The sequence below is a fragment of the Uloborus diversus genome, chromosome 2 (genome assembly GCF_026930045.1).
Source record: "Uloborus diversus isolate 005 chromosome 2, Udiv.v.3.1, whole genome shotgun sequence".
In the NCBI taxonomy this organism is placed as follows: domain Eukaryota; kingdom Metazoa; phylum Arthropoda; class Arachnida; order Araneae; family Uloboridae; genus Uloborus; species Uloborus diversus.
The window spans coordinates 153,485,933-153,507,405 of NC_072732.1; the positions used below are offsets into that span (position 1 = coordinate 153,485,933).

Consider the following 21,473-nt stretch of genomic DNA (forward strand, 5'->3'; position numbering starts at 1 on the left):
TGGAAGTCCATACTTTAAACTTGGCACACATAACAACGAAGGCGACATCCATCTGTCGGATGGTCAGACGAGTTGAAAACGTCCACTCGTGGACGGCAGACCAAAATCCATGGTCAATCAATCCCAGGCACACCCATGCCACAGAAACAGCAGCACAGGGAATTATTTGCCCAGCTTCAAGCAAAACAGAAACCTTCCACTAGCAGAGGCAGCCTCACCATATAGTGGATTCAATCCAGTCCGACCGGCTCCGTAATCTAATATATGCCAGACGAATATTCTGGCACTGTCAGGCCTAATACTTAAAAAAACATCAACTCTTCAAATTTATATCCCTAAAAAAACTCCCTCGTTACTTGTAGGGCGCTATTTTAGAACATCCTGCACTTTTAGCAAGCTATTGAATCTTGTTACTCCATATCTCAAAACCTCAGCGTCCTCTGCGTGGATAAATCAGTCTAATCAGTTGAGCACACATGCTCAAATCAAAATACACCGTCTGCAGAACGGAAGCAAATCATAAGAGATCGATTAATTGATTGACTTTCTATTTAAACCATCTCAGTTACCCCCTAGCAATGACGTGACGTCGTCAAAATTTACATCTGTTGCATCTGAAAGCAACTCACAGTTAATCCTTTAACTGTTGCTATTTCTTAAATTTACTTTCTTTGAGTGTACTGCTTTCAGCAGAAAGATCCTCAACTCTTGAGGCCTGACGTCACATCCGCCGATGGGCGAAACACGTGATTGACTTGTTGGGTGTTTAGTCACTTGGTGATTTCTATATGTGTACTGTTGAAACGTACAGTACGCGAAACACCAAAACACATACCCAAGATCATATTAATTACAATTCTTTAAAGAAAGAAACAGCTTTATTCTTACTAGGTGGCATGGTTAAAATGCAGCATTATAACACAAATTCAATTGCAAGAATAGTGCTTTTAAAAGAATTTAAAATTACTCCTTGATCAAATACTAACTCTAAAATTAACCCCCTATAAAAGTTAAAATACATTAGTTATCACACGGCCAGAGTTTCCGCCTATATATATTTACAAAAGCACCAAGCCGAAATAACTCTCCGCTTAAAATTAACTAATATGAAATTTGCATTTTACACACATTAAAATAACATTAGCCTATAACAACATAATACCACAATTTGCACAAATTTAAAGTTCTCAGGTAATACATTAAAACATTACTTCACAGGGGTTGAATTCTACTACGAGGCATCAAACACTAAAAATCTCACACGCTGTATAAAAGGCGTCAATTCAACCTTGCTTCAAAGATCTAGCGTAGGCTGAATGATTTGAGGATTCGCCCGCTGCCGGTAGCTCCCGAACTCCAATTCCTGCTATCATTTCCACGGGCCACAAGACTTAGAATTTCCAACCATCCGATGCGTTCATTAGCTCCCAGGTCTGGTCCATGGGGCCTCCACTTCCGACACAGCGATGAATTTAGTCTGGCAGAAGACTCGGATAGATTCTTGGTTCACTTATGTGATGCTGAGACTTTACATCTTAGCGAGGAACATTTATCTGCACTTAACCTTGCAAAGGGCCATCCCCACATTCACCATTTTAACGAAACTCGAGAGGCTGTTTCAGCCACGCACGCAAGGTGAGATGATATGCGTAAAAAAGGGAAACTTTAGCTCTTTCGTACTGCCTTATATCCATTGCGTCATTTCCAACTGTTGCCACTACGCTTTTGGGCAGTACAAATGCCCTCCCCCTCAAAAAAAAAAAATATACACAAGTATATTTTTATTGAACAACTCTTCCATTCACTCTAGGCCGCAAATTATAAGGATGCACAACATGTGGGACGAAACGACCTAAGAGACCAGGCATCATTTGGACATCAAGAGGCAAACTCCCAGTTGAATTTCCCTCCTCTTTGGTATTTTCTTGTTGTGTTTGACAACCTTGTTGTGTTCTTGTTTGACCCATATCTGTGGTAGCAGTATCCGGGTCAACTAAGGGAAATCTGGGAGTGGCCAAAGCAATATTCTCTATATGTACCACCCTGACGTAATTTGATTTCTTTGCGTGCCAAATTTTTACCACTACTGGAGAGATAATTTCAGAAATTAGAAAAGGACCTTCATTATGTTTACTCAATTTTTTTTGAGCGCCCTGGCTTCACAGCTGGATTATACCAAAATATTTCATCCCCTACTTTAAATTGCCGTATTTTACTTTGCCTTTCTCGTCTGTTTTCATTTGTCTCAGCCGCATTTTCCAAATTGTGCCTCACTGTGGCGTATGATTCATGCAATTTCTTCAGTAGCTCATTAGCATAATGCATGTTATCCGCATAAGAAAAGGGGGTCGCCTTTTCCAGAAACTCATGAGGCAGATTTAAATTTCTTCCATACATCAACCATGCCGGTGCAAAACCGGTCGACTCGTGTGCAGACGTTCTATACGCCAGGAGAGCAAAGGGCAATTTTATATCCCAGTCATCATGTTCGGAATTTACTATATGCGAAAGCGCATTACCTAACGTTTTGTGATATCTTTCCATGCACCCATTACTCTGTGGTCTCCACGCCAGGGTATCTAATTTTTTTATATTCAAACTCCGGTATACTTCCTTCATTGCATTGCTTAGCAAATTCAACCCCCGGTCTGACAAAAATTTTTTTGGTGTCCCATAACGACTAATGAATTGCATCACTACATCCGCGATGACATCACTGCCTATCGTAGACACAGGGAAAGCATCCACCCACCTTGTAAAATAGTCAGTAAAGGTAATGATATATCTATTACCCCTTTCAGTGACAGGCAAGGGACCTACTATGTCGAAAGCGACTTTTTCGAATGGACCTGCCGGAATAGGAGCTCTCTGCAATGGAGCCAAACACCCTGGCAGATGTGCCCTTCGTTCCATACAACTCTGACACGACTTCACCCAGTTTACGATTTGAGCCCCCATTCTTGGCCAATAAAACATACTTTTGATTTTGTTAAAAGTTTTCTTAATCCCGGGATGACACGCTTGCGGACTATCATGATAAATCTCACATATTTTTCGCACCAACGACTGTGGCACAACGTACCTAATATCTTTTTCCCCCTTGGAATTTCTGTTTCTGCATACCAAAATTTTATCCTTCAAGAAAAATTCCAGTTTATCTGGATTTACCCGGCTATTTTTTAACAGGTTGTTCTTTATCCTAATACATGCTCTATCTTTTTCCTGTTCCTCCCGCAATTTTTCAACCGAAATTTCAGCCTTAACCGTGCCCATCTCACTCAATTCATTGAATTGAACCTCCCTATTTTGTGTCTCATATTCCGAAACATTTCTGGACAAAAAATCCGCCACCGTGTTAATTTTCCCTGGCAAATATTTTATTTCAAATTCGAACTGGGAAAGCGATAAAACCCACCGGGCTATTCTGCAGAATGAATCCTTAAGCTTAAAGCAGCTAGTCAGAGGCGCATGATCCGTGTACAAATAAAATAGTTTTCCCAGCAGATATTGTTTAAAATAATTGGCAAAATACACAATGGCTAAGGCCTCTCGTTCAGTCGTCGAATATCGAGTTTCCGCAGAATTCAATTTCCTACTTCCAAAGGCCACGGGTTGTGGAAATCCTTCTGTATCCAACTGCGCTAGGACGCAACCTATCGCAATCTTACTTGCATCTGTATACAAGTGAAAGTCTTTCTTCATATCCGGCAGATACAAAAAGGTGTCATTCATCAGAGCCAGTTTTAAATCCTCAAACTCCTCCTCCGCCTGTTCATTCCATTTAAACCCGTTTCTCTTTCGTTAAATTTGTTAAACTAACTGACCGCCTAGCAATATTTGGTATAAATTTTCTATAATAGTTTATACATCCTAAGAAAGATCTCACTTGTTTCCTATTCTTTGGAATTTGAAAATTCTTTATAATATCAATATTTTTTTGATCCGGAAAAACTCTACCTTTGCTAATTTTAAAACCCAGGTATTTAACAGTTTCAGTCAGAAAAATGCATTTATTTGGCTTTAATTTTAACTTATATTTTTTCAATCTGTCAAATACCGCCTGAAGTTTCGGAAAATGGCTTTCAATTGAATTACTGCTAACTATGATATCATCAATGTAAACTCCGATATTCATGGGGTCCAAACCAGAAAGTATAACACTCATAAGTCTCTGAAAGGAATTCGCACTTGTCTTTAGACCGAAAGGGGTGCGAGTAAATTGGAAAAGCCCTTTCTGTGTTGTAATTGCCAATTTCGGTCTATCTTCGGGCACCACTATTTGTTGAAAAAATCCACTCGTCAAATCTAAAGTTGTAAAAAAATTTCCGTATTCTAACTTATCAATTGCTTCATTAATATTTGGTATGGGATAGGAATCGGGCACCACTTTCATGTTGAGGCCGCGAAAATCGACCACCAATCTAAATTCCCCTGAGGTTTTTCTTACAAGTAGAACGGGTGCGGCATAAGGTGATTCGGATGGTTCCAAAATTCCTGCCTCTAACAAGACATTTAACTGCCTATCCATTTCATCCCTTAAGTTATATGGGACCCTGTATGGTTTCTTCTTTACCAGATTTTCATCCGAAAGTGGAATCTTGTGTAGTACAGCATCACATCCCTGCAGGTCCCGTACCGAGCTTGCAAACACCTCTTTATTTTTATTCAGAAAGTCTATCATTTTATTTTTTATATCAGGTTGCAAATGATCTAACCTAAATATATTACTCCACTCTAAATCGGCCTCGTCGCATTCCCCAAACCGCTCCTCGTTTTCCACAAAATACATGTCATTCATTATACTCTCAGCTTTAACTACTTCTTCGCATCTGACCAACTTTGTTTGTTTGTTAATATGAATAAATTTATCTGTTGGGTTCATTATCAGGACCGGAATTCCATCTTTTTGCGCTCCCTTACTTATAGATCGGGCAATTAAGAAGTTCTTTTCCTGTTGATTATATGGTTCTATCATTATAACCTCCGAACCTAAAGTATCTTTCAAGTTAACCTTTGCGACAGACTGTGAAAAAGGGGGCAAGGTGATTTTTCTGCATATATGACCTATTTGGCCCTGACTCCCGTTTCCAATATTAAACATAGCGTCTGTTTGCTCCGAATTTTCCCATGAAATCATTTCATTGTTTATTTTTACCGTTTTTTTATTATAATTGATGATACATCCGTTTTCAACCAAGAACGGCTGACCCAAAATAACTTTAAAATTTTTTGAAATATCTTTTGAAATTACATAAAAATCCGAATTTATAACTTTGTCATTTATGGTCACGTCAAGATGGACTTTTTTAAGGATTTTTATAGCCTCTTTCGCAACGGTATTTATCCACAACGAGCATGGTTGACAGTCTGAGTCCAATGGTATACAACCCTCCTCAATTAAATTCAACGTCGCCCCCGAGTCGCATAAAGCCCCCATCTTGTTCTGGCCAATCTTAACTTTTATAACAGGAAGCTTTCCCTTTTGCCCATTATTTATACGCATCCCAGGGATTAATGTCTGCGTTTGTGCCGACCAGACCCCCTGGTCTAGTTTTCCGGAATTTGATTTTTTTGTGTGCTCGTATCCTGGATTCGTTCTACAATATCGAGCTATATGTCCTATTCGCCCACATTTAAAACAAGTTACACTTACTTTTCTATCATTACCCCAGCATCTATGCCCCTCCAACAGCTCAACCCTTTTTGTTCGATAATCCATTTTGTCTAACAAGGTATTAAACCCGTCGCTTACTTTATTATTTTCTGTATTCGTTTGATTTATCCCAAACACTGACTCAGAATTTGCCCCGAAATGTTCAGATTGATTTAAAAATGGATTACCGGCGGATTGTGCTGCCCTCCAGGCAATTTCTTCACGACCTGCATAATCTTTGAGTTCTTCCAAATTTTTAGGATTTCTGACAATTACTCCCCTCAAGATTTCAGGTCGCAAATTTGCAAGAAGCATGTTCATTAACATGTGTTTACGCTGACTTTCCACTATTTCTTTAGATTCACTTCCGAAATCTAGCATTTTGCTTTTCGCATTAGCCCTTGCGATAAACCTCTCCACTGGCATATTTGGTGGCTGCCGGAATGCCATAAACTCGAAAAGGGCCACGCTTGGGGGCGGCTTGCTAACAAATTCTCTGAAAAGGACCAGTTTCAATGTTTTAAAATCACTAATTTCGTCGCGAAACTCATTGAAACATTCCCTAGCGTTTCCAAACAGCCTATCTCGCGCCACGAAATATTTCTCCGAATCAGACCAATTCCACTGTAAAGCCGAATCCTCTATCCTTTCAAAAAACTCAGGAAGAGAAGTTTCACTATTAATACCTTTAAACACAGGTATCATTGATAGATTCATTACAGATAAGCCGTGAGGTATAAAAACTCCTGATGCCTGGTCCTTGGCCATCCCTTCCTTATACAATAAGCAAAAACACACAAAATTACAAATTTAAAACTTGTAAAAACCACCACATATTATACACCACTAATATGTTCTTTTTTTTTTTTTTTTAATAAAGCTGCAAGAAAAGAAAGCCACGGCACCATTTTTGTACTGTTGAAACGTACAGTACGCGAAACACCAAAACACATACCCAAGATCATATTAATTACAATTCTTTAAAGAAAGAAACAGCTTTATTCTTACTAGGTGGCATGGTTAAAATGCAGCATTATAACACAAATTCAATTGCAAGAATAGTGCTTTTAAAAGAATTTAAAATTACTCCTTGATCAAATACTAACTCTAAAATTAACCCCCTATAAAAGTTAAAATACATTAGTTATCACACGGCCAGAGTTTCCGCCTATATATATTTACAAAAGCACCAAGCCGAAATAACTCTCCGCTTAAAATTAACTAATATGAAATTTGCATTTTACACACATTAAAATAACATTAGCCTATAACAACATAATACCACAATTTGCACAAATTTAAAGTTCTCAGGTAATACATTAAAACATTACTTCACAGGGGTTGAATTCTACTACGAGGCATCAAACACTAAAAATCTCACACGCTGTATAAAAGGCGTCAATTCGACCTTGCTTCAAAGATCTAGCGTAGGCTGAATGATTTGAGGATTCGCCCGCTGCCAGTAGCTCCCGAACTCCAATTCCTGCTATCATTTCCACGGGCCACAAGACTTAGAATTTCCAACCATCCGATGCGTTCATTAGCTTCCAGGTCTGGTCCATGGGGCCTCCACTTCCGACACAGCGATGAATTTAGTCTGGCAGAAGACTCGGATAGATTCTTGGTTCACTTATGTGATGCCGAGACTTTACATCTTAGCGAGGAACATTTATCTGCACTTAACCTTGCAAAGGGCCATCCCCACATTCACCATTTTAACGAAACTCGAGAGGCTGTTTCAGCCACGCACGCAAGGCGAGATGATATGCGTAAAAAAGGGAAACTTTAGCTCTTTCGTACTGCCTTATATCCATTGCGTCATTTCCAACTGTTGCCACTACGCTTTTGGGCAGTACATATGCATTCGGTTATACGCACGCCGGTTTTTCAACGACATTTAAAACAGGAATGTATTTCTAGGATAGTTTGAGTGAACAAGTGAGTTTTAAACAATTAAAATACATTCTATCTTTTTACAAAATTGCTCCAAGAACAAAAAATATAATCTTATGCCAACAATAACCCTCAAGGGCTCTTGCGCCATTAAAAATAAGTAAACCGACCAAACCAAGCAACTTAAATTTCTCTAATCTATTCAATGGAATTCAACCCCAATGAAATTCACTACGGATTAATATGATTTCGAGTATTGTTCTTACAGCACCAGTAGCATATCAGTTGGCTCATAATCCTTGCATCCCCATGGTTCCTGTATATTTCCTTTTCCAATTTAAGTGATTACAATATCCAATGACTTAATTCCTTATGCCATCATCAAACATACAACTATACGATACGTAGTGCAAGGTTACATACAGGAACGTTGTATTGTTCAGTGGGAATTATATGTTGGTCTATCTGTAAATAAGATAAATCAATTTGTTTCAAGCCTCATAAAAGCGAAACAAAACAATATTGCTTACTATAAATTTTCAAATTAAGAAGTACCTTAATTATATTTATTTGAGATGGATAATTTTTTTCACGAGGTGGAGACGGACTTCTTGTATTATATTATAAAACAACTGAGTAGAAACAGTGCCATTGTTGACAAACGTTGTTTTCTTACGTTACAGTCACAAGGGTTAGCTACTTTGATTATTGGCAGTGACATACTGCTACCTTTAAGAACAATAGTTACAGTACTTTGGCATTAAGATCCAGTTAGTTACTCCTATGTGTAATTGCAAAAACATTTAATTAATTAAGTTTAAGGTTTTAATAGCTGATCCATGTGGAAGCTCTCGCACTGGAGAGAAGAATCAGAAACCCCAGTTTTTTAAAAGTATTTTTTTGAATAATAGAAAAAAAGTGACTAGTGAGTTCGTTTATTTTTCGCTGATAGGGGTGAAAACATCTTTAAAGTGATGCCTTACTTTTGTAGCTTGATGAAGTAATAGTAAAGTTTGTCTTTCCCACAAAAAATACCCTTGAGAAATTATGTACAGTGGCTCCCAAAAGTCTTCGTACACCTACGACTTTCAATGAATTAGGCCCCTATCTATTGGTTAGAATTAATATTTTGGAATAAGTATTTAATTACAAAATCTATGATCTATTTTTAACAAAACTACGTGAAAATTTTTAAAAATTTAATAAAACTTAATTTTTAAAAAATCAATAATCAAAAAGTACAAGAAATTTTATGTCACATAAGTCTTCGTACACTTTGAAAAAATGTCTACAAATTGGTAAATAATGTATTTTTTTTATTAAATTAATATTTACAGAGGTCTGTCCAGGATTTTTCACAGGGTCCGTTTTTTGTGAAAAATCAAATAATTTTGTGAAAAATGAATTAGTTTTGTGAAAAATCAAAAAATTTCGCAAAAAAAAAAATTTTTTTTGTCAAAACAAAATTTTAGAATTTAGAGATGGCACAAACGGCATCAATTAAACTTAAAGTTGAGTGTTTTCCTCTTCTACGTCATTCTGTCATTCTGGATTTTTTTTTCTGATATTTGGCGGGGGGGGGGGGAGGCATCGCTGTTTCAAGTATCAATATTTATCTACCATTCTACATTATGTTAAATTATACTAGATATATTTCTGTACAGTACTTAAAATAATTGTAACAAAAACATGAATAAATAAAATAAAATTCAGAATAGGGTTCAGCATTCAACTTTTTGACCCAAGACACTCTTAAAAAGCACAGAATTTCGTTTAAAACTTATAAATTCCGTGATTTTTACAAAACTAAAAAGATATTTCAATTATTTACCTCTTAACAAAGCGTAATAATCATCAAAATTTCGTAAAATCGGATTCCCATAGCGGATGCAAAGAGATCGCAATTCTCAAAGTGAAGGCGTCAAAAGTATAAAAACGGCTTGTAAAAGAAATGTTTTCGATAAAATCATTTTAAAATTGCATTCTAGAGTCCTATGATAAACATATCATTAATATCTGTGGACACAGTTTACCCAAAAATTAAAAAAAAAACCATCTATTCAGCATTTTAATTTTTGACTCATAACAGAAAATGGAATTTTGCTTTAAAAACTTGAAATGAGAGTTCTAACAGAAATAAAGAGACTTTTCATTTATTTGAATCCTAATGAAGCGAAGTTAGCTTGAAAAAACAACAAAATATGATTCTCATATCGGATGTTAAAAGATTGAATTTTTCAAAATGTAGACATCTAAAGAAAAAAAAACGGTGATTAAAAGAGTTTATTTAAAGTTAATCATCCTTGTTAGCATCGAAAAATCAAAACCCATATAATTTTCTCCCAAAATAACAATTAAACATCGCACCGCACCGTAAAAACGCAAATATTGACAAGCTGGCAAAATGATGAGAATATTTTCTAATCAAGTCATTATAAAGGTTCAACGCCAGACGCTAAGTGGTGATAATTTTGAAGTTGGTAACCCTATCTGAAGCGATCATATTTTTTCCTCATCCTTACTATTCCTTTGCAGTTCTAAGTTCATTTCGCAGATATATATTATTATTGTTCATTAAATCATGAGCGGAGAAAAGTGCTTACCAATGCCTTTTCAGAAAAGTTTACAACACAGCCGCTAATTAGCTGTGATAAAACAAACAACCATTATATTTATTTGGCAGTAGCAATTATTTATCGCTTGCAGGAGCATCGCAAGAGTGCCGATTTTTTTTTTTTTTTTCCAAAATTAGCCGATTTTGTATAGGCTGATTCCTCTAATTTGACTTAAAAAAAGGTTCCAAAAATTATCGGTTTATACACAGAAATATGCGTTATTTTGCTTTCAGATTTGCTCTTTCAATAAACAATTTGTGACAGATCCGATCTTGTTTATCAGAATTTTGTGAAGGGTCCGTTTTGTTTGATCGGGATTTTGTGAAAGGTCCGTCTTGTTTGATCGGGATTTTGTGAAAGGTCCGTTTTGGTTGATCGGATTTTTGTGAAGGGTCCGTTAACGGACCCAAATATCCTCTGGCCAGACCCCTGATTTAGTAGGATATCCTTTAGCATTCACAACAGCTTTTAATCTTCTAGGAATAGATTTCACTAGTTTTTTTGTTATTTCTGAGTCAATGTTCATCCACTCATCCATCATAACCGTTTTTAGTTCACTTTTCGTTCTGATGTCATGTTTTCGAACTCTAACCTCTAATTCCCTCCAAATATGTTCTATAGGGTTCAAATCTGGTGATTGGGGAGGTGTCTTCAAAACTTGTGGGCAATTATAGAGACACCAGGAGCGAACGTTGTAGGCCGTGTGCTTAGGATCGTTGTCTTGGTAGAAAACAAAGTTGTTTCCAATACCCAAATTTTGAGCTGAAATTTTTAAATTATCTTTTAAAATATTTAAATAACCTTGATGATTCATGATTCCATCAATAAATACCAAATTTCCAAGTCCTGATGATGACATGCACCCCCACACTAAAACACCTCCACCAACATGCTTAACTGTTCCAACTAGGTTCTTGGAATTAAGTTCCTCATTTTTTCTTCTCCATACAATTATACGCCCATCTGAACCAAAAATGTTGAACTTGCTTTCATCTGCAAATAATACATTTCTCCAATACATTTCGGGTTTATTTCTCATTAATTTTGCTAAGGAAAGCCTAAGCTTTCTGTTTTTCACACTAACAAAAAATTTCTTGCGGGCAGAGCGCCCGTTTAACCCAGCTTCTCTGAGAGCTCGGCGAACAGTTTCAGGTGAAATTGCAATCGAATATCTTTCACCAAATTCTGCAGAAACTTTTGCAGCACTCAAACGTGGGTTTTTCACAAATTTTCGAATAATAAACCTCTGATCACGTTTAGTTAGCTTCGCTGGTCGACCTTTTCTTACCTTGCTTTCAATCCGTTTTTCTTCTTTAAAGCGTTTTATCACATACTGAACTGTAGAAGGGGATATATTAACTAATTTGGAGATTTTTCGAATTGATTTACCACGAAAATAATGAAAAATAATCAACTTTCGAATGCAGTTAGTTGTTTCTTTACGAATGCGAGCCATTTTTAATAATACGTAGAATATTTCGGAATAAACAAGCAAAAAAGTAATGCCAAACGACTTTTTAAGTGTCACCACAATGAAAAAATAAAATAAAAAACGCCATTCATTTTAATCATGAAATTATTCGAAAAACTTCATTGTACGATGACTTTTGTGGCATGTTATTTCTATGTCTCTTCGTTTTTTGACAAATTTCAAAAATAAAATCAGGAAATATTTTAAAAAAACTGCTGGGTTTTATTTAGAATGGCATAGGAATGATGTGAAAAAAAATTGAACTTCATATTCAAATTCAGTTTCTCGTTATTTTAGTTTTAGTACAAAATTTCAAGGTGTACGAAGACTTTTGGGAGCCACTGTATATGATACTGTGATTACCATTTAAAAATTAACTTTTTTTTTCTGATTTCAATGTATAAACGTAACTAGTTTACAATTCTGCCCCTAGTGAGTTAAGATTATTTATCTTTAAGATAAAATAGTAAGATTACATGTAGTTCTTCAAAAACAAAATTTTCAGGCTTATGGAAAAATCGATCTCATGACCTTCGCATTAGTAGCAGGACACTCTTCACAACTGAGCAAATGGCAGGGTTGGTAAAAAAAAAACAAACAAAAATGGTTTTTTGGTTTAAACCAGGTTTTTTTGGTTTAAATACTATTTGCGAGAAAAACAATTTTCGGAAGGTAATTAAGGTTCCATGTAATTAACAGTTATCCAGTAGTCACATTATACCTAATTTCTTGATTAATTAAAGAGATAAGAACAAAATCTTGTAACTAAATTAAATAATTAAAATAGCTTTCTGCGGGGAAATATTGATTGAAATGTTTGACTTGATTAACATATTAGTATGCATGTATATATAGACCCTTTATGATACGAAATACTTCAAGAAGTGGTTGTGATGCGGGTTAAGATAAAATATAATGAAGATCCAAGAAAAAACTTTATAAAACCAACATAATATGAATAATTATCAAATAAAGGTAAAAGGTATATTTTTAACTTGCCTTTCCATCTCACGACCACAGGTTTTACACTGTGATAATGCATATCATTTTTTTTTTCCCATTTTTCTGTCATTTTAATCGTTTTTCCCCCGTTTCGTTGTTTTTTATTGTGCATTCCATGTTTTCCCTGCGTTCTCCTTTAAATTTCGCGCACTTTAGCATATCAGCTATGCGATTTATTCATTTTTCCAATCATCTAGCTTTTTCTCAATTTTTCAGTCGTTGATCCGATTTTTCACATCCTTTTTGTCCGCCATTAAAATGGTGGTAGCGTCCTTTCCCTTCATTGTTTGGGCGCCAAACACACTCATTGGTTCCCGCGCATCGCCGCGTAACCCGGATCTGATTGCTCATTCGCCGATTCATTTTTTCCACTCCATTTCACTCTCCTCGCAGCTCCCTGATCGCTCGGTCGTGTTTTTGGCGGCTCTTGGTTTTCTCCAACGAAGGCGATGCTGAAGCATCAGTACGCGGCGTCCTTGGACGGCCGTGGCTTTCCGCCATATGTTTAAGACCTCAAAAGAAGGTGAGGTTATATTTTTCATAACATAATTATTTAATCAAGAACGTTAAACTTCGTGGCTGATGATGATTGCATAGGTAGTGTATCACCTGTGTGTATGATGACTTCCGATGGAGGTACGCAGAATGTGCCGGAATCGAGCCCTTCATTAATGACCATATTTTGATGATCAACATAGCTGTGAGCGATGATGCGGAGCTGCATTTACCCCAATCAAATTTTAATTGTATGATGATTTCAACACCGCCACCATGGAGATTACCAACTGATGCGGCATTTTTCAACGTGGCGTGGCCTGCAACTGACATCGTTGATATCCGAGTTATCCCGGAATACACCACACCATCTTGTTCGTATCTTCGAATCGAACTGCCCGTCCTGCGCCCATTTTAATTGGAATGTTTTATACACCATGCGAATGAACTCCCCGTTTTCCTATTTTTAACGAACTTTGCAAGCTCCAGCTCCTGTTTTTTTTTTCCTTTTTTTGAACTTTTAAATATTTCACCCGTGGCTTTGTGTGTGTTTTTTTTATTAAGTGAATAATGTTTTTTTTTCCTGGTGATCACCATACAAAAGTCCTATCATCTTGTCTGCTTCAAAGTTTAGCATGAAATAAAGAATGTACTGTAATCACTGTGTCATTCCTATTATCCACATACATTCAACATGGGGTAAGTCTCTTAAATTTTTTGTTCTTTAGCATTCAAGCAGTCGTTGATCTGAGGTTATGTGCGGCTGCGATGCTTCCACTTCCATGGCCTAGATTGTTATCTTTTTTGGGGTTTTTTGAATAATTCTTCGAAATTAAACGTGACGCAACATGACACTATGCTTTAGCGAAAAGATTTGTTTATAAAAAGTAACCTTTAATTAACATAGATTTGCTCCAAAAAAAATATAGTGAAGAATCCTTTTGGAATGTTCAATTGCAGTCAAAAAGGGAAATACATGGCCTAGATGTTGTGCTGTTCCAACGTGTAAAATTTAAACCTTCTAGAACTTTTTTTTTTCTTTTTTTATTTATACGAGATATGTACATACAGCTGTCGTAGCAGATTTCATAAAAATGACTGAAAAAATATCTCAGTTCCCTATACATTTATGAGTGGAGGCACATATTAAAAGTTTTCAAAATTGATTTGAGTTTGATATTTAATCAAAATGTTTTGAAATTCGAGTTGCATGGGTACCATACTGCTATGCTGAGCATGGAAGTTGTGTCAATGTTTTACAATCATTTGTGGTTCATTCCAAAAATAATTTTCATTTCTCAGTTGTATGCTCATAATTGACAGGCTATTTCCCCATTGCATGTTGGTTATGAGAAGGTTTTAAGGGGTGTTACCATAGCAACACAGTGCTGCCCTGGCTCTTATCCGATGATAAGACACCGCTGTTTCCACACTGCAGTTTCAAACTTGGGGAGATTGCTGGGTTGCCATGAGACTGGCTTTTTTTTTTTTTTTTTTTGAATTTTGATTCATCTGACTAAGAAAAAATCGTCTGTTTTTTTTTTTTCTGCTTCTTTTGGATTTCGACAGGACAAAAGCGACTTTCCAAACTTAGAGTGATTTTGAGTAAATGTGAACTGTTAAATGCTCTGACAGAGAAGAACATGTTTTTCAATTCTATAATTGAATATTTTACTGCTAATAAACAAAGAATGGAATTAATTTATTAATGTACTTTAAAATTAAATGCAGTATTTGCTTTAAAAAACTTTGGGTGGTTTTTAGTAGTATTTCATAATGCTGCATATTTTTGACCCCAGTTTCAGTCATTATTTGTTTTCTTAATGTGTTGCTAATATACATTTCCAAAGTATTTTTGTAATAAATCAGTGGTTATGGATCGCATGCTTGTTTTTGCTGCATAAAGAATTTTCTATTTTACATGGCAGTTACTAAAACTCCCCCGCTAAATTCAGAAAACAAAGATATATTACAAACAAATATTATTAAGTACTTCCTGCATCGCCCGGCTTTGCAGGGGTCCAAACCAAAAATAAAAATTATGTCAAGTGACGCGTGTTCAACAATCAGGCTTGAACAAAAGGAAAAAATAATTATCAGTAAAATGGTGCAGCAGATTGCGGAAAAATAACCAAAAAGGAAACAGTTTAAATCCCACCATTACAGGGAAAAGCCTCAAAACAAAACCCAGAATTTTATTTGTTCATATTCGAGAAAAAAAATGGGAACAGATCTTTCTTCTCATTGATTTTCTTCACTCTACAAGTTTTAAAGCATCGTTGCGGAAAGTTGAAATGAAGCACTGAACAATAATTTGAATGTAGGAAAGCCTTCAAAAAATAGGGATTTTATGTTGAAATCTAAGTGTCATAATTAATAGTTTTTAATTGATATCTCCGCTAATTATTATCGGAGGATTATGTTAAATAGCCAAACATAAAGACAGAAAGATTAGGAATCCATCGATACCTGGTTTGGTCAGTTCACTGTTGTTTGGGAGAAGAAACTTGGACATAGACACATAGGTACATACGCTCAGTTTTTAATTTATAGGACTAGCTGCGTTGCCTGGCTTTGCATGGTCTCCCTTGAAAATAAAAGTTATGTCAAGTGATGCGTGTTTCAACAATCGCAGGCTTAAACAAAAAATAACAATTCAAAAAATTTAAAAATCAGTAAAATTTTGCTGCAGATTGCGAAAAGTAAACATTTTAAGTCCCCCGATTACAGAAAAAGCCTTTAAAACAAAATCCAGAGTTTTACTTGTTCATATTCGAGACAAAAAATGCAATAGATCTTTCCTCTCAATGATTTTCTTTATTGCTGTAAATTTTAATAAAAGCATTGTTGCGGAAAGTTGAGATGAAGTACTGAATAATAATTTAAATGGAGGAAAGCCTTTGAAAAATAGAGATTTCATGTCAAAATCTAAGAAGTCATAATCAATAGTTTTTAATTGATATCTCCGCTAATTATTATGGGAATATTATGTTAAATAGCCAAACATAAAGACGGAAAGATTAGGAATCCATCCATACCTGGTTTGATGGTCAGTTCATTGTAGTTCGAGAGCAGAAACTTGGACATAGATTCATAGGTACATACACTCAGTTTTTAATTATATAAGATAAGTAATAATATGAAGACAGTTGGATACCTTACAGCTGCTTGGACACTCGCCATGACCACCCTACTTGCCTGTTTTTTTTTTTTTTTTTTTTTTTTTTTTTTTTTTTTTGTTTCTTTGTTAACTCTAAAAAATTGGCATCTGAATCAAGTGTATATAGGTGAAAAGCTTTAATATCTCATTTTGAGCTCAGCTGAAGATAAAGCTTCTGTGCTTAGCACGGCAGATACTTCTTTTACTTAAGCAAGACAGTGGAAAGTGAGACAGATAGTTACGTTACTGAACACTTTAAATTTTGCTGAAAGTGGAAGTCCAGCTACGGTCGTAGGTTATGTTTCCGTAAATTAGTCCCCAAATTTCAATTTACATCCTATGTGAACATATTTTACTATACAACTGAAAAATATAATCATCTTCATTTGATTTGGTCACATTATTGCCTTTCTTGTCTATAACTTTGAGTTTATGACTGCTTACTATTTTATTTGTCAATTGATTTGTTTTAGAGTGGATGAAGAAGAGTTGCTGGGAAAATGTTTAGATAAATTTTTATTGCCACAAGGCTCTGCCGATGAAGATGATAAATTTTGCTTATTATCAATCAATGGGTCATAAAGGAATTGCCGTCTTAATGAAAGATGAATATGCACCTGCTAATGTACTCAGGTGAGTAGGTTTTTTTATATTGTTCTTTTTTAGAGTGAAAAGAAATTTTTACTTTGTTAGAAATAAAGAACAGTAAAACCCTCCCAAGAGACACTCCTCAAAAGTGAACACCCTTCTTATGTAGACAATTTTTAATTCTCCGATTTCAAGGCAAATGACATTATAAACCCCTGTCCTGCGGGCATCCCTCTATTGCGAACCAAAAAAAAAAAATTGCCCTGTTACTGTCCGCATTAGAAGGTTTTACTGTATTTGTAGTGTTTCCCGTGGATCCCCCCATATGGTTGGTCACATTGTGATAGGAACAAGGGGCCCTCAGGGGTAATGTATTTGTAGTGAAATTTTCTCTTTCATAAAAAAATTCTGTATTTTTTGCAGAAAATCTGCTTTTCTGAAACTTTTCTTGATGATCTTATGATAAATGTAAATCCATTCAGAAATCAGGGCACAAAACATGTTGGGGAGTCCTTCTTTCTACAATTATTATTGATTTTGCTTATACAGTTAACTCTCAATAACTCGAAGTTCCAAGAGACAGGCTAAACCGTTCGCGTTTTAATAGTTCGAGGTATGGCAAGTTTTCACAACAGCCTCAAGAGCATGGACTTGATGAAAACTTCAAGATAAAGGAATACTCAAGTTATTGAGATTTAACTGTACATGTTCTCTCTTTCTATCAGAATTGGGGATTAACTTAATGGTTTACTATTTAATTGCATTTACCTTTCTAAAAACAATTCTAGGCTTCTCTCTCCCCCCCCCCCCCCCGATGCTCCTTCTAGGAACTCCGCATTAATCAAGATTCACATCTCAGGATATTTTGCCCCTTAAAAACAGTAGCTTGACAGAATTAGAACTTCTTCAAAATTCCAAGCCTCCTGATTTTTCATTCCCATTTACTTTTTAAAGATTGAACTTTAAACAAGTTCCATCCAAAACTAAACAAGCCTACTTTCCCGTATACCAATATTGACTTTCTAGTATCTGATCAACACTTGCAAAATTAGCCGAAATCGTAAATTATCTATACCATATTTTAAAAAATATTTTAAGCCAATTTTCAGAAATAAAATACGCCTCGCTCATCTACAGAATTAAATGCTTAAAATATAAATCAACGAACAAATAAAGTAGCAGCACCTTTTAACAAAGCAGTTCAAATTATTCAAAAGAAAAATTTGTTTTTCCCCTGCTGCCAAAAAATTATTTTAAAAATGAATTAACCCGTTTGCGAAGGTAGTCCGCAGAAGATAACGCTCCCTCAGGACGGCAACTGTTACACGCGGACTGTGCGCACAGGCCGGAGTAATTTCTCCCGCTAAACCTAATACACAATTTCGGAAAGTAGGCATACATAATAATGGATAAAATCTACACTTTAAGCAGAAATGAAACCATTTTTTAATATATGATAAAATGTATCAAAATTTCAATCATAACAAAAATTGGATGAAAATAATTGATATTTAACAATAAAAATGCAAAATATATTGTTTTTTACAATAACTAAAAGTACCAAAATTAAACTATATTTTCTACAAAACAGGAAAAATATTTGCGCTTAATATTATGAAATACTTGGAAAATATTGTAACAATTAATATTTTAAAGCCACATGAAAAATTTCAAAGCACAGATAAATGCGCATTAAGCATTTTACACTCATACATAGTGTTACGTCTTTTATTCTGCTTTGAGCAAATTACACATCTCCGTCTAAGTTCTTTGCCTTGTTTTTCAGCATATGATTTTCGAAATGAAACTACTGTGTGAAGAACTCCAACAAAAATAATTTATAGTTGTTTTAATGTGATTCAAAAGATCCATAGATGAATCAGTCATAATTAAGATATTTCCTCCTTGGAAAGATAACGTGTTCACCATGGCTACCAAATGAACATAAAAGTAAAACCCTTGCTAGAATATCTCCCCTCTAATCCCATTATAAATGGAACCGAAACTAGAAAGAGCTACTTCAAAATGAGTATATGTTTCCCTTCTCACTTGGGAGCACATGTTTATATTTTCTTTCACGAAATTCAATAAATCACAGACACTTGACAGACCCCATTTTGACGTCAGACAAAGAAATACTAATGCAGGAGAGCAATCATTTGAAGGGAGCATGGATAAGTAACGCCATCTTATAGTAAAACATTTCCTTCCAAATCCAAAACACAAAATAGCATCATTAGGACGGCTGCGTACTATCTACTGTAATGCCCGGATGCGTTTTTCATCTCTGAAGAACCACCTAGTGCTGACGCAAAGACGCGTCGTTCGTCCGGAACAGGTTAATGTAATTTCAAAAATAAATAAAAAGAATAAAATGTGAACTTAAAAGAAATAATTTCATTGTCAAAAAATAAATTTTTTTTGCGTATGTCTTTAAGTAAAACATAAAGAACTTCTAATTTCTCCGCCAAAAATGGAATACAAGCAACTCATATAAACAATAATGTTTTCTCAGTAAAAACCATGACTGAGGAGTCGGTGTCAGAGTCAATCTCATTTTGTGACAAAAGTGTTAGATTCAGGAGCCAAAGGTTTTTAGTTCAAAGACTTAATTCAAAGTTGGAATCGATCATTTTCCCTTAAAGTCCGCAACTGTGCCAATGTCTGAGGAGTCGGAGTTCGACTTATTTTGGGATAAAAGAGTCAGAGTTGGAGTCGAATATCCATGTGTTGGAGTCAATCATTTTTCCTCCGTGTATAAATTTTTGGCCAAAGCTACGAAGTCAGGGAGTCAGATTTCGACTAGTTTTTGGGTACAGGAGTCGGAGTCAGGTGCCCCAAAATACTCTGACTCGGAGTCGGGAGTTTGTCGTCAAGAGCTATTTCCAACTTAACTTGCTTGAAGTAAATCCGACTTCAAGCGTGGAATCTACATTGTTTTTCAGTTTCCCCGTAGGCGCTAATGTAAAGGGATTTAAACTGTTCCAAAATTGAACGGAATATTGTTCAAATGAAAAAAATATTTTCTATACATGTAAAGGCAAGGCAAATAAAGTTTATCTTTAACTTTTATATTTTAGCTGAAATATGTTGCAGTATGTTTTTATCACTATATTTTATTTATTTACTTCTTAATTTGTAGGTTTCATCAACTGAAACAAACAAAGAGTTTAAAGGAAAATTTTAAGGGCAAAAAAATAATTGAATTTCCAACATTTCTTGTTGTACCAAAAATGCATTTATGTGCATTTAATTTGTTTAAGAAAGGTAAGTTAAAATCAGTCATTCATTGCTGGATTATAAAATGTACCTTTAGTCTGGTATATGTCATTAAGTCTGATCAATTACTAAAAAATGGTGATCAAACATCGCGAACTTTGAAAATAGTCCACACTTTTAACAATCTATCAACTATCCTCATATTTAAAACTGACTTGCATAGACTGACTTTTGTAAAATTTGCCCCCATGTTTTAAAAAAATCTTCTAAAACTTGATTTAAAATTGTTCCTGATGCTCAAAAAGTTGACTTGCAGAAAATTGTCATCAAAAAATTATTTAAAGTTTTGTTTTACTGCATATCAGCCAAAACCATAATTGGGGGGGGGGGGAAACTTACCAAGGGAGAAATAATGAAATAACTATCACATAGGAGTGTTTTTTTTTAATTCTTTTTTTTTTAATCATCCCAAAATATAAAAATTCATCTTCAAAGTAAGAAATAAAATAATAGAAAGAGAACTTGAAATGTGCCATATACAGTGGCAGCTCCTGGGAGGGGCCGGAGGATGCCTGGTCATGACAACTGCTTACATCCAGAGGCTAAAAACACAAGATTGTTTTTACATTTAGTTTCCTCTCAAGGATAAATTTCATCATTGTTTTGAATCAGTGTATGAAACCAGACAGGGGAAATACAAATGTCACACGCATGTCAACGCTTCACCTTAGAAAACATACAATGCTATATACCAGCTAGAAACTAAATTTCATGCACTTATACAGAGCAGTGCTGTGTAAAAGATGAAGGCATGGTATATGATGCATGTCGAAAAGAAATATTTGTTAAAATACATGAGCCTGTTTTTTTTTTTTTTTTTTTTATTTTTGCTACTTCAATTATTTCAAAAAGGACAGCGATGTAATAAAAACATTAGTTTGATGGTCTCATTTAAATATCTTATAATAATTTCAAAAATATGTTTAGATTTCTTGAGATTTTTTACACATCTAATAACCTGCAAAATAGCTAGCTTCAAACAAAAATTTTCTTTTTATTAAAGAAAATATACAAACGTTTCTTTTAGGTTAGTATGCCTTGTATGCATTTGTTTTAAAATATATATATATATATAAATTTAAAATTTGGTTTCACTCATTTCTATTAACCTTTTTAACTGCACTTTTCATTATTTTTTGTTTGAAACATCAATTGCAATTAGCGTTTTTTTTTTCCATATCATTATTGAATTATTTTTTTTATTTTTTAGAGAAAGAAGAAAGTTGAAAGTTTTTCTGGCATTTTTGGACATTTGTGTTGTGTAAATAAATTTTACTTTTTTTACAAAGTCATATGGGAATATTGAACTGTTTCAGA

At 35.0% G+C, this 21,473-nt stretch overlaps 1 protein-coding gene across 1 annotated transcript in view; it reads left to right on the forward strand.

Moving 5' to 3' along the window:
* LOC129217433 (box C/D snoRNA protein 1-like) overlaps window positions 1-21,473 on the forward strand; it is a 43,071-nt gene extending 21,598 nt beyond the window's left edge. The window contains exons 7-9 of the mRNA XM_054851730.1: window positions 16,763-16,922; window positions 20,020-20,144; window positions 21,367-21,473. Coding sequence (XP_054707705.1) covers window positions 16,763-16,871 — 109 coding nt within the window. The 3' untranslated portion in view covers window positions 16,872-16,922; window positions 20,020-20,144; window positions 21,367-21,473. The remainder of the gene's footprint in view (window positions 1-16,762; window positions 16,923-20,019; window positions 20,145-21,366) is intronic.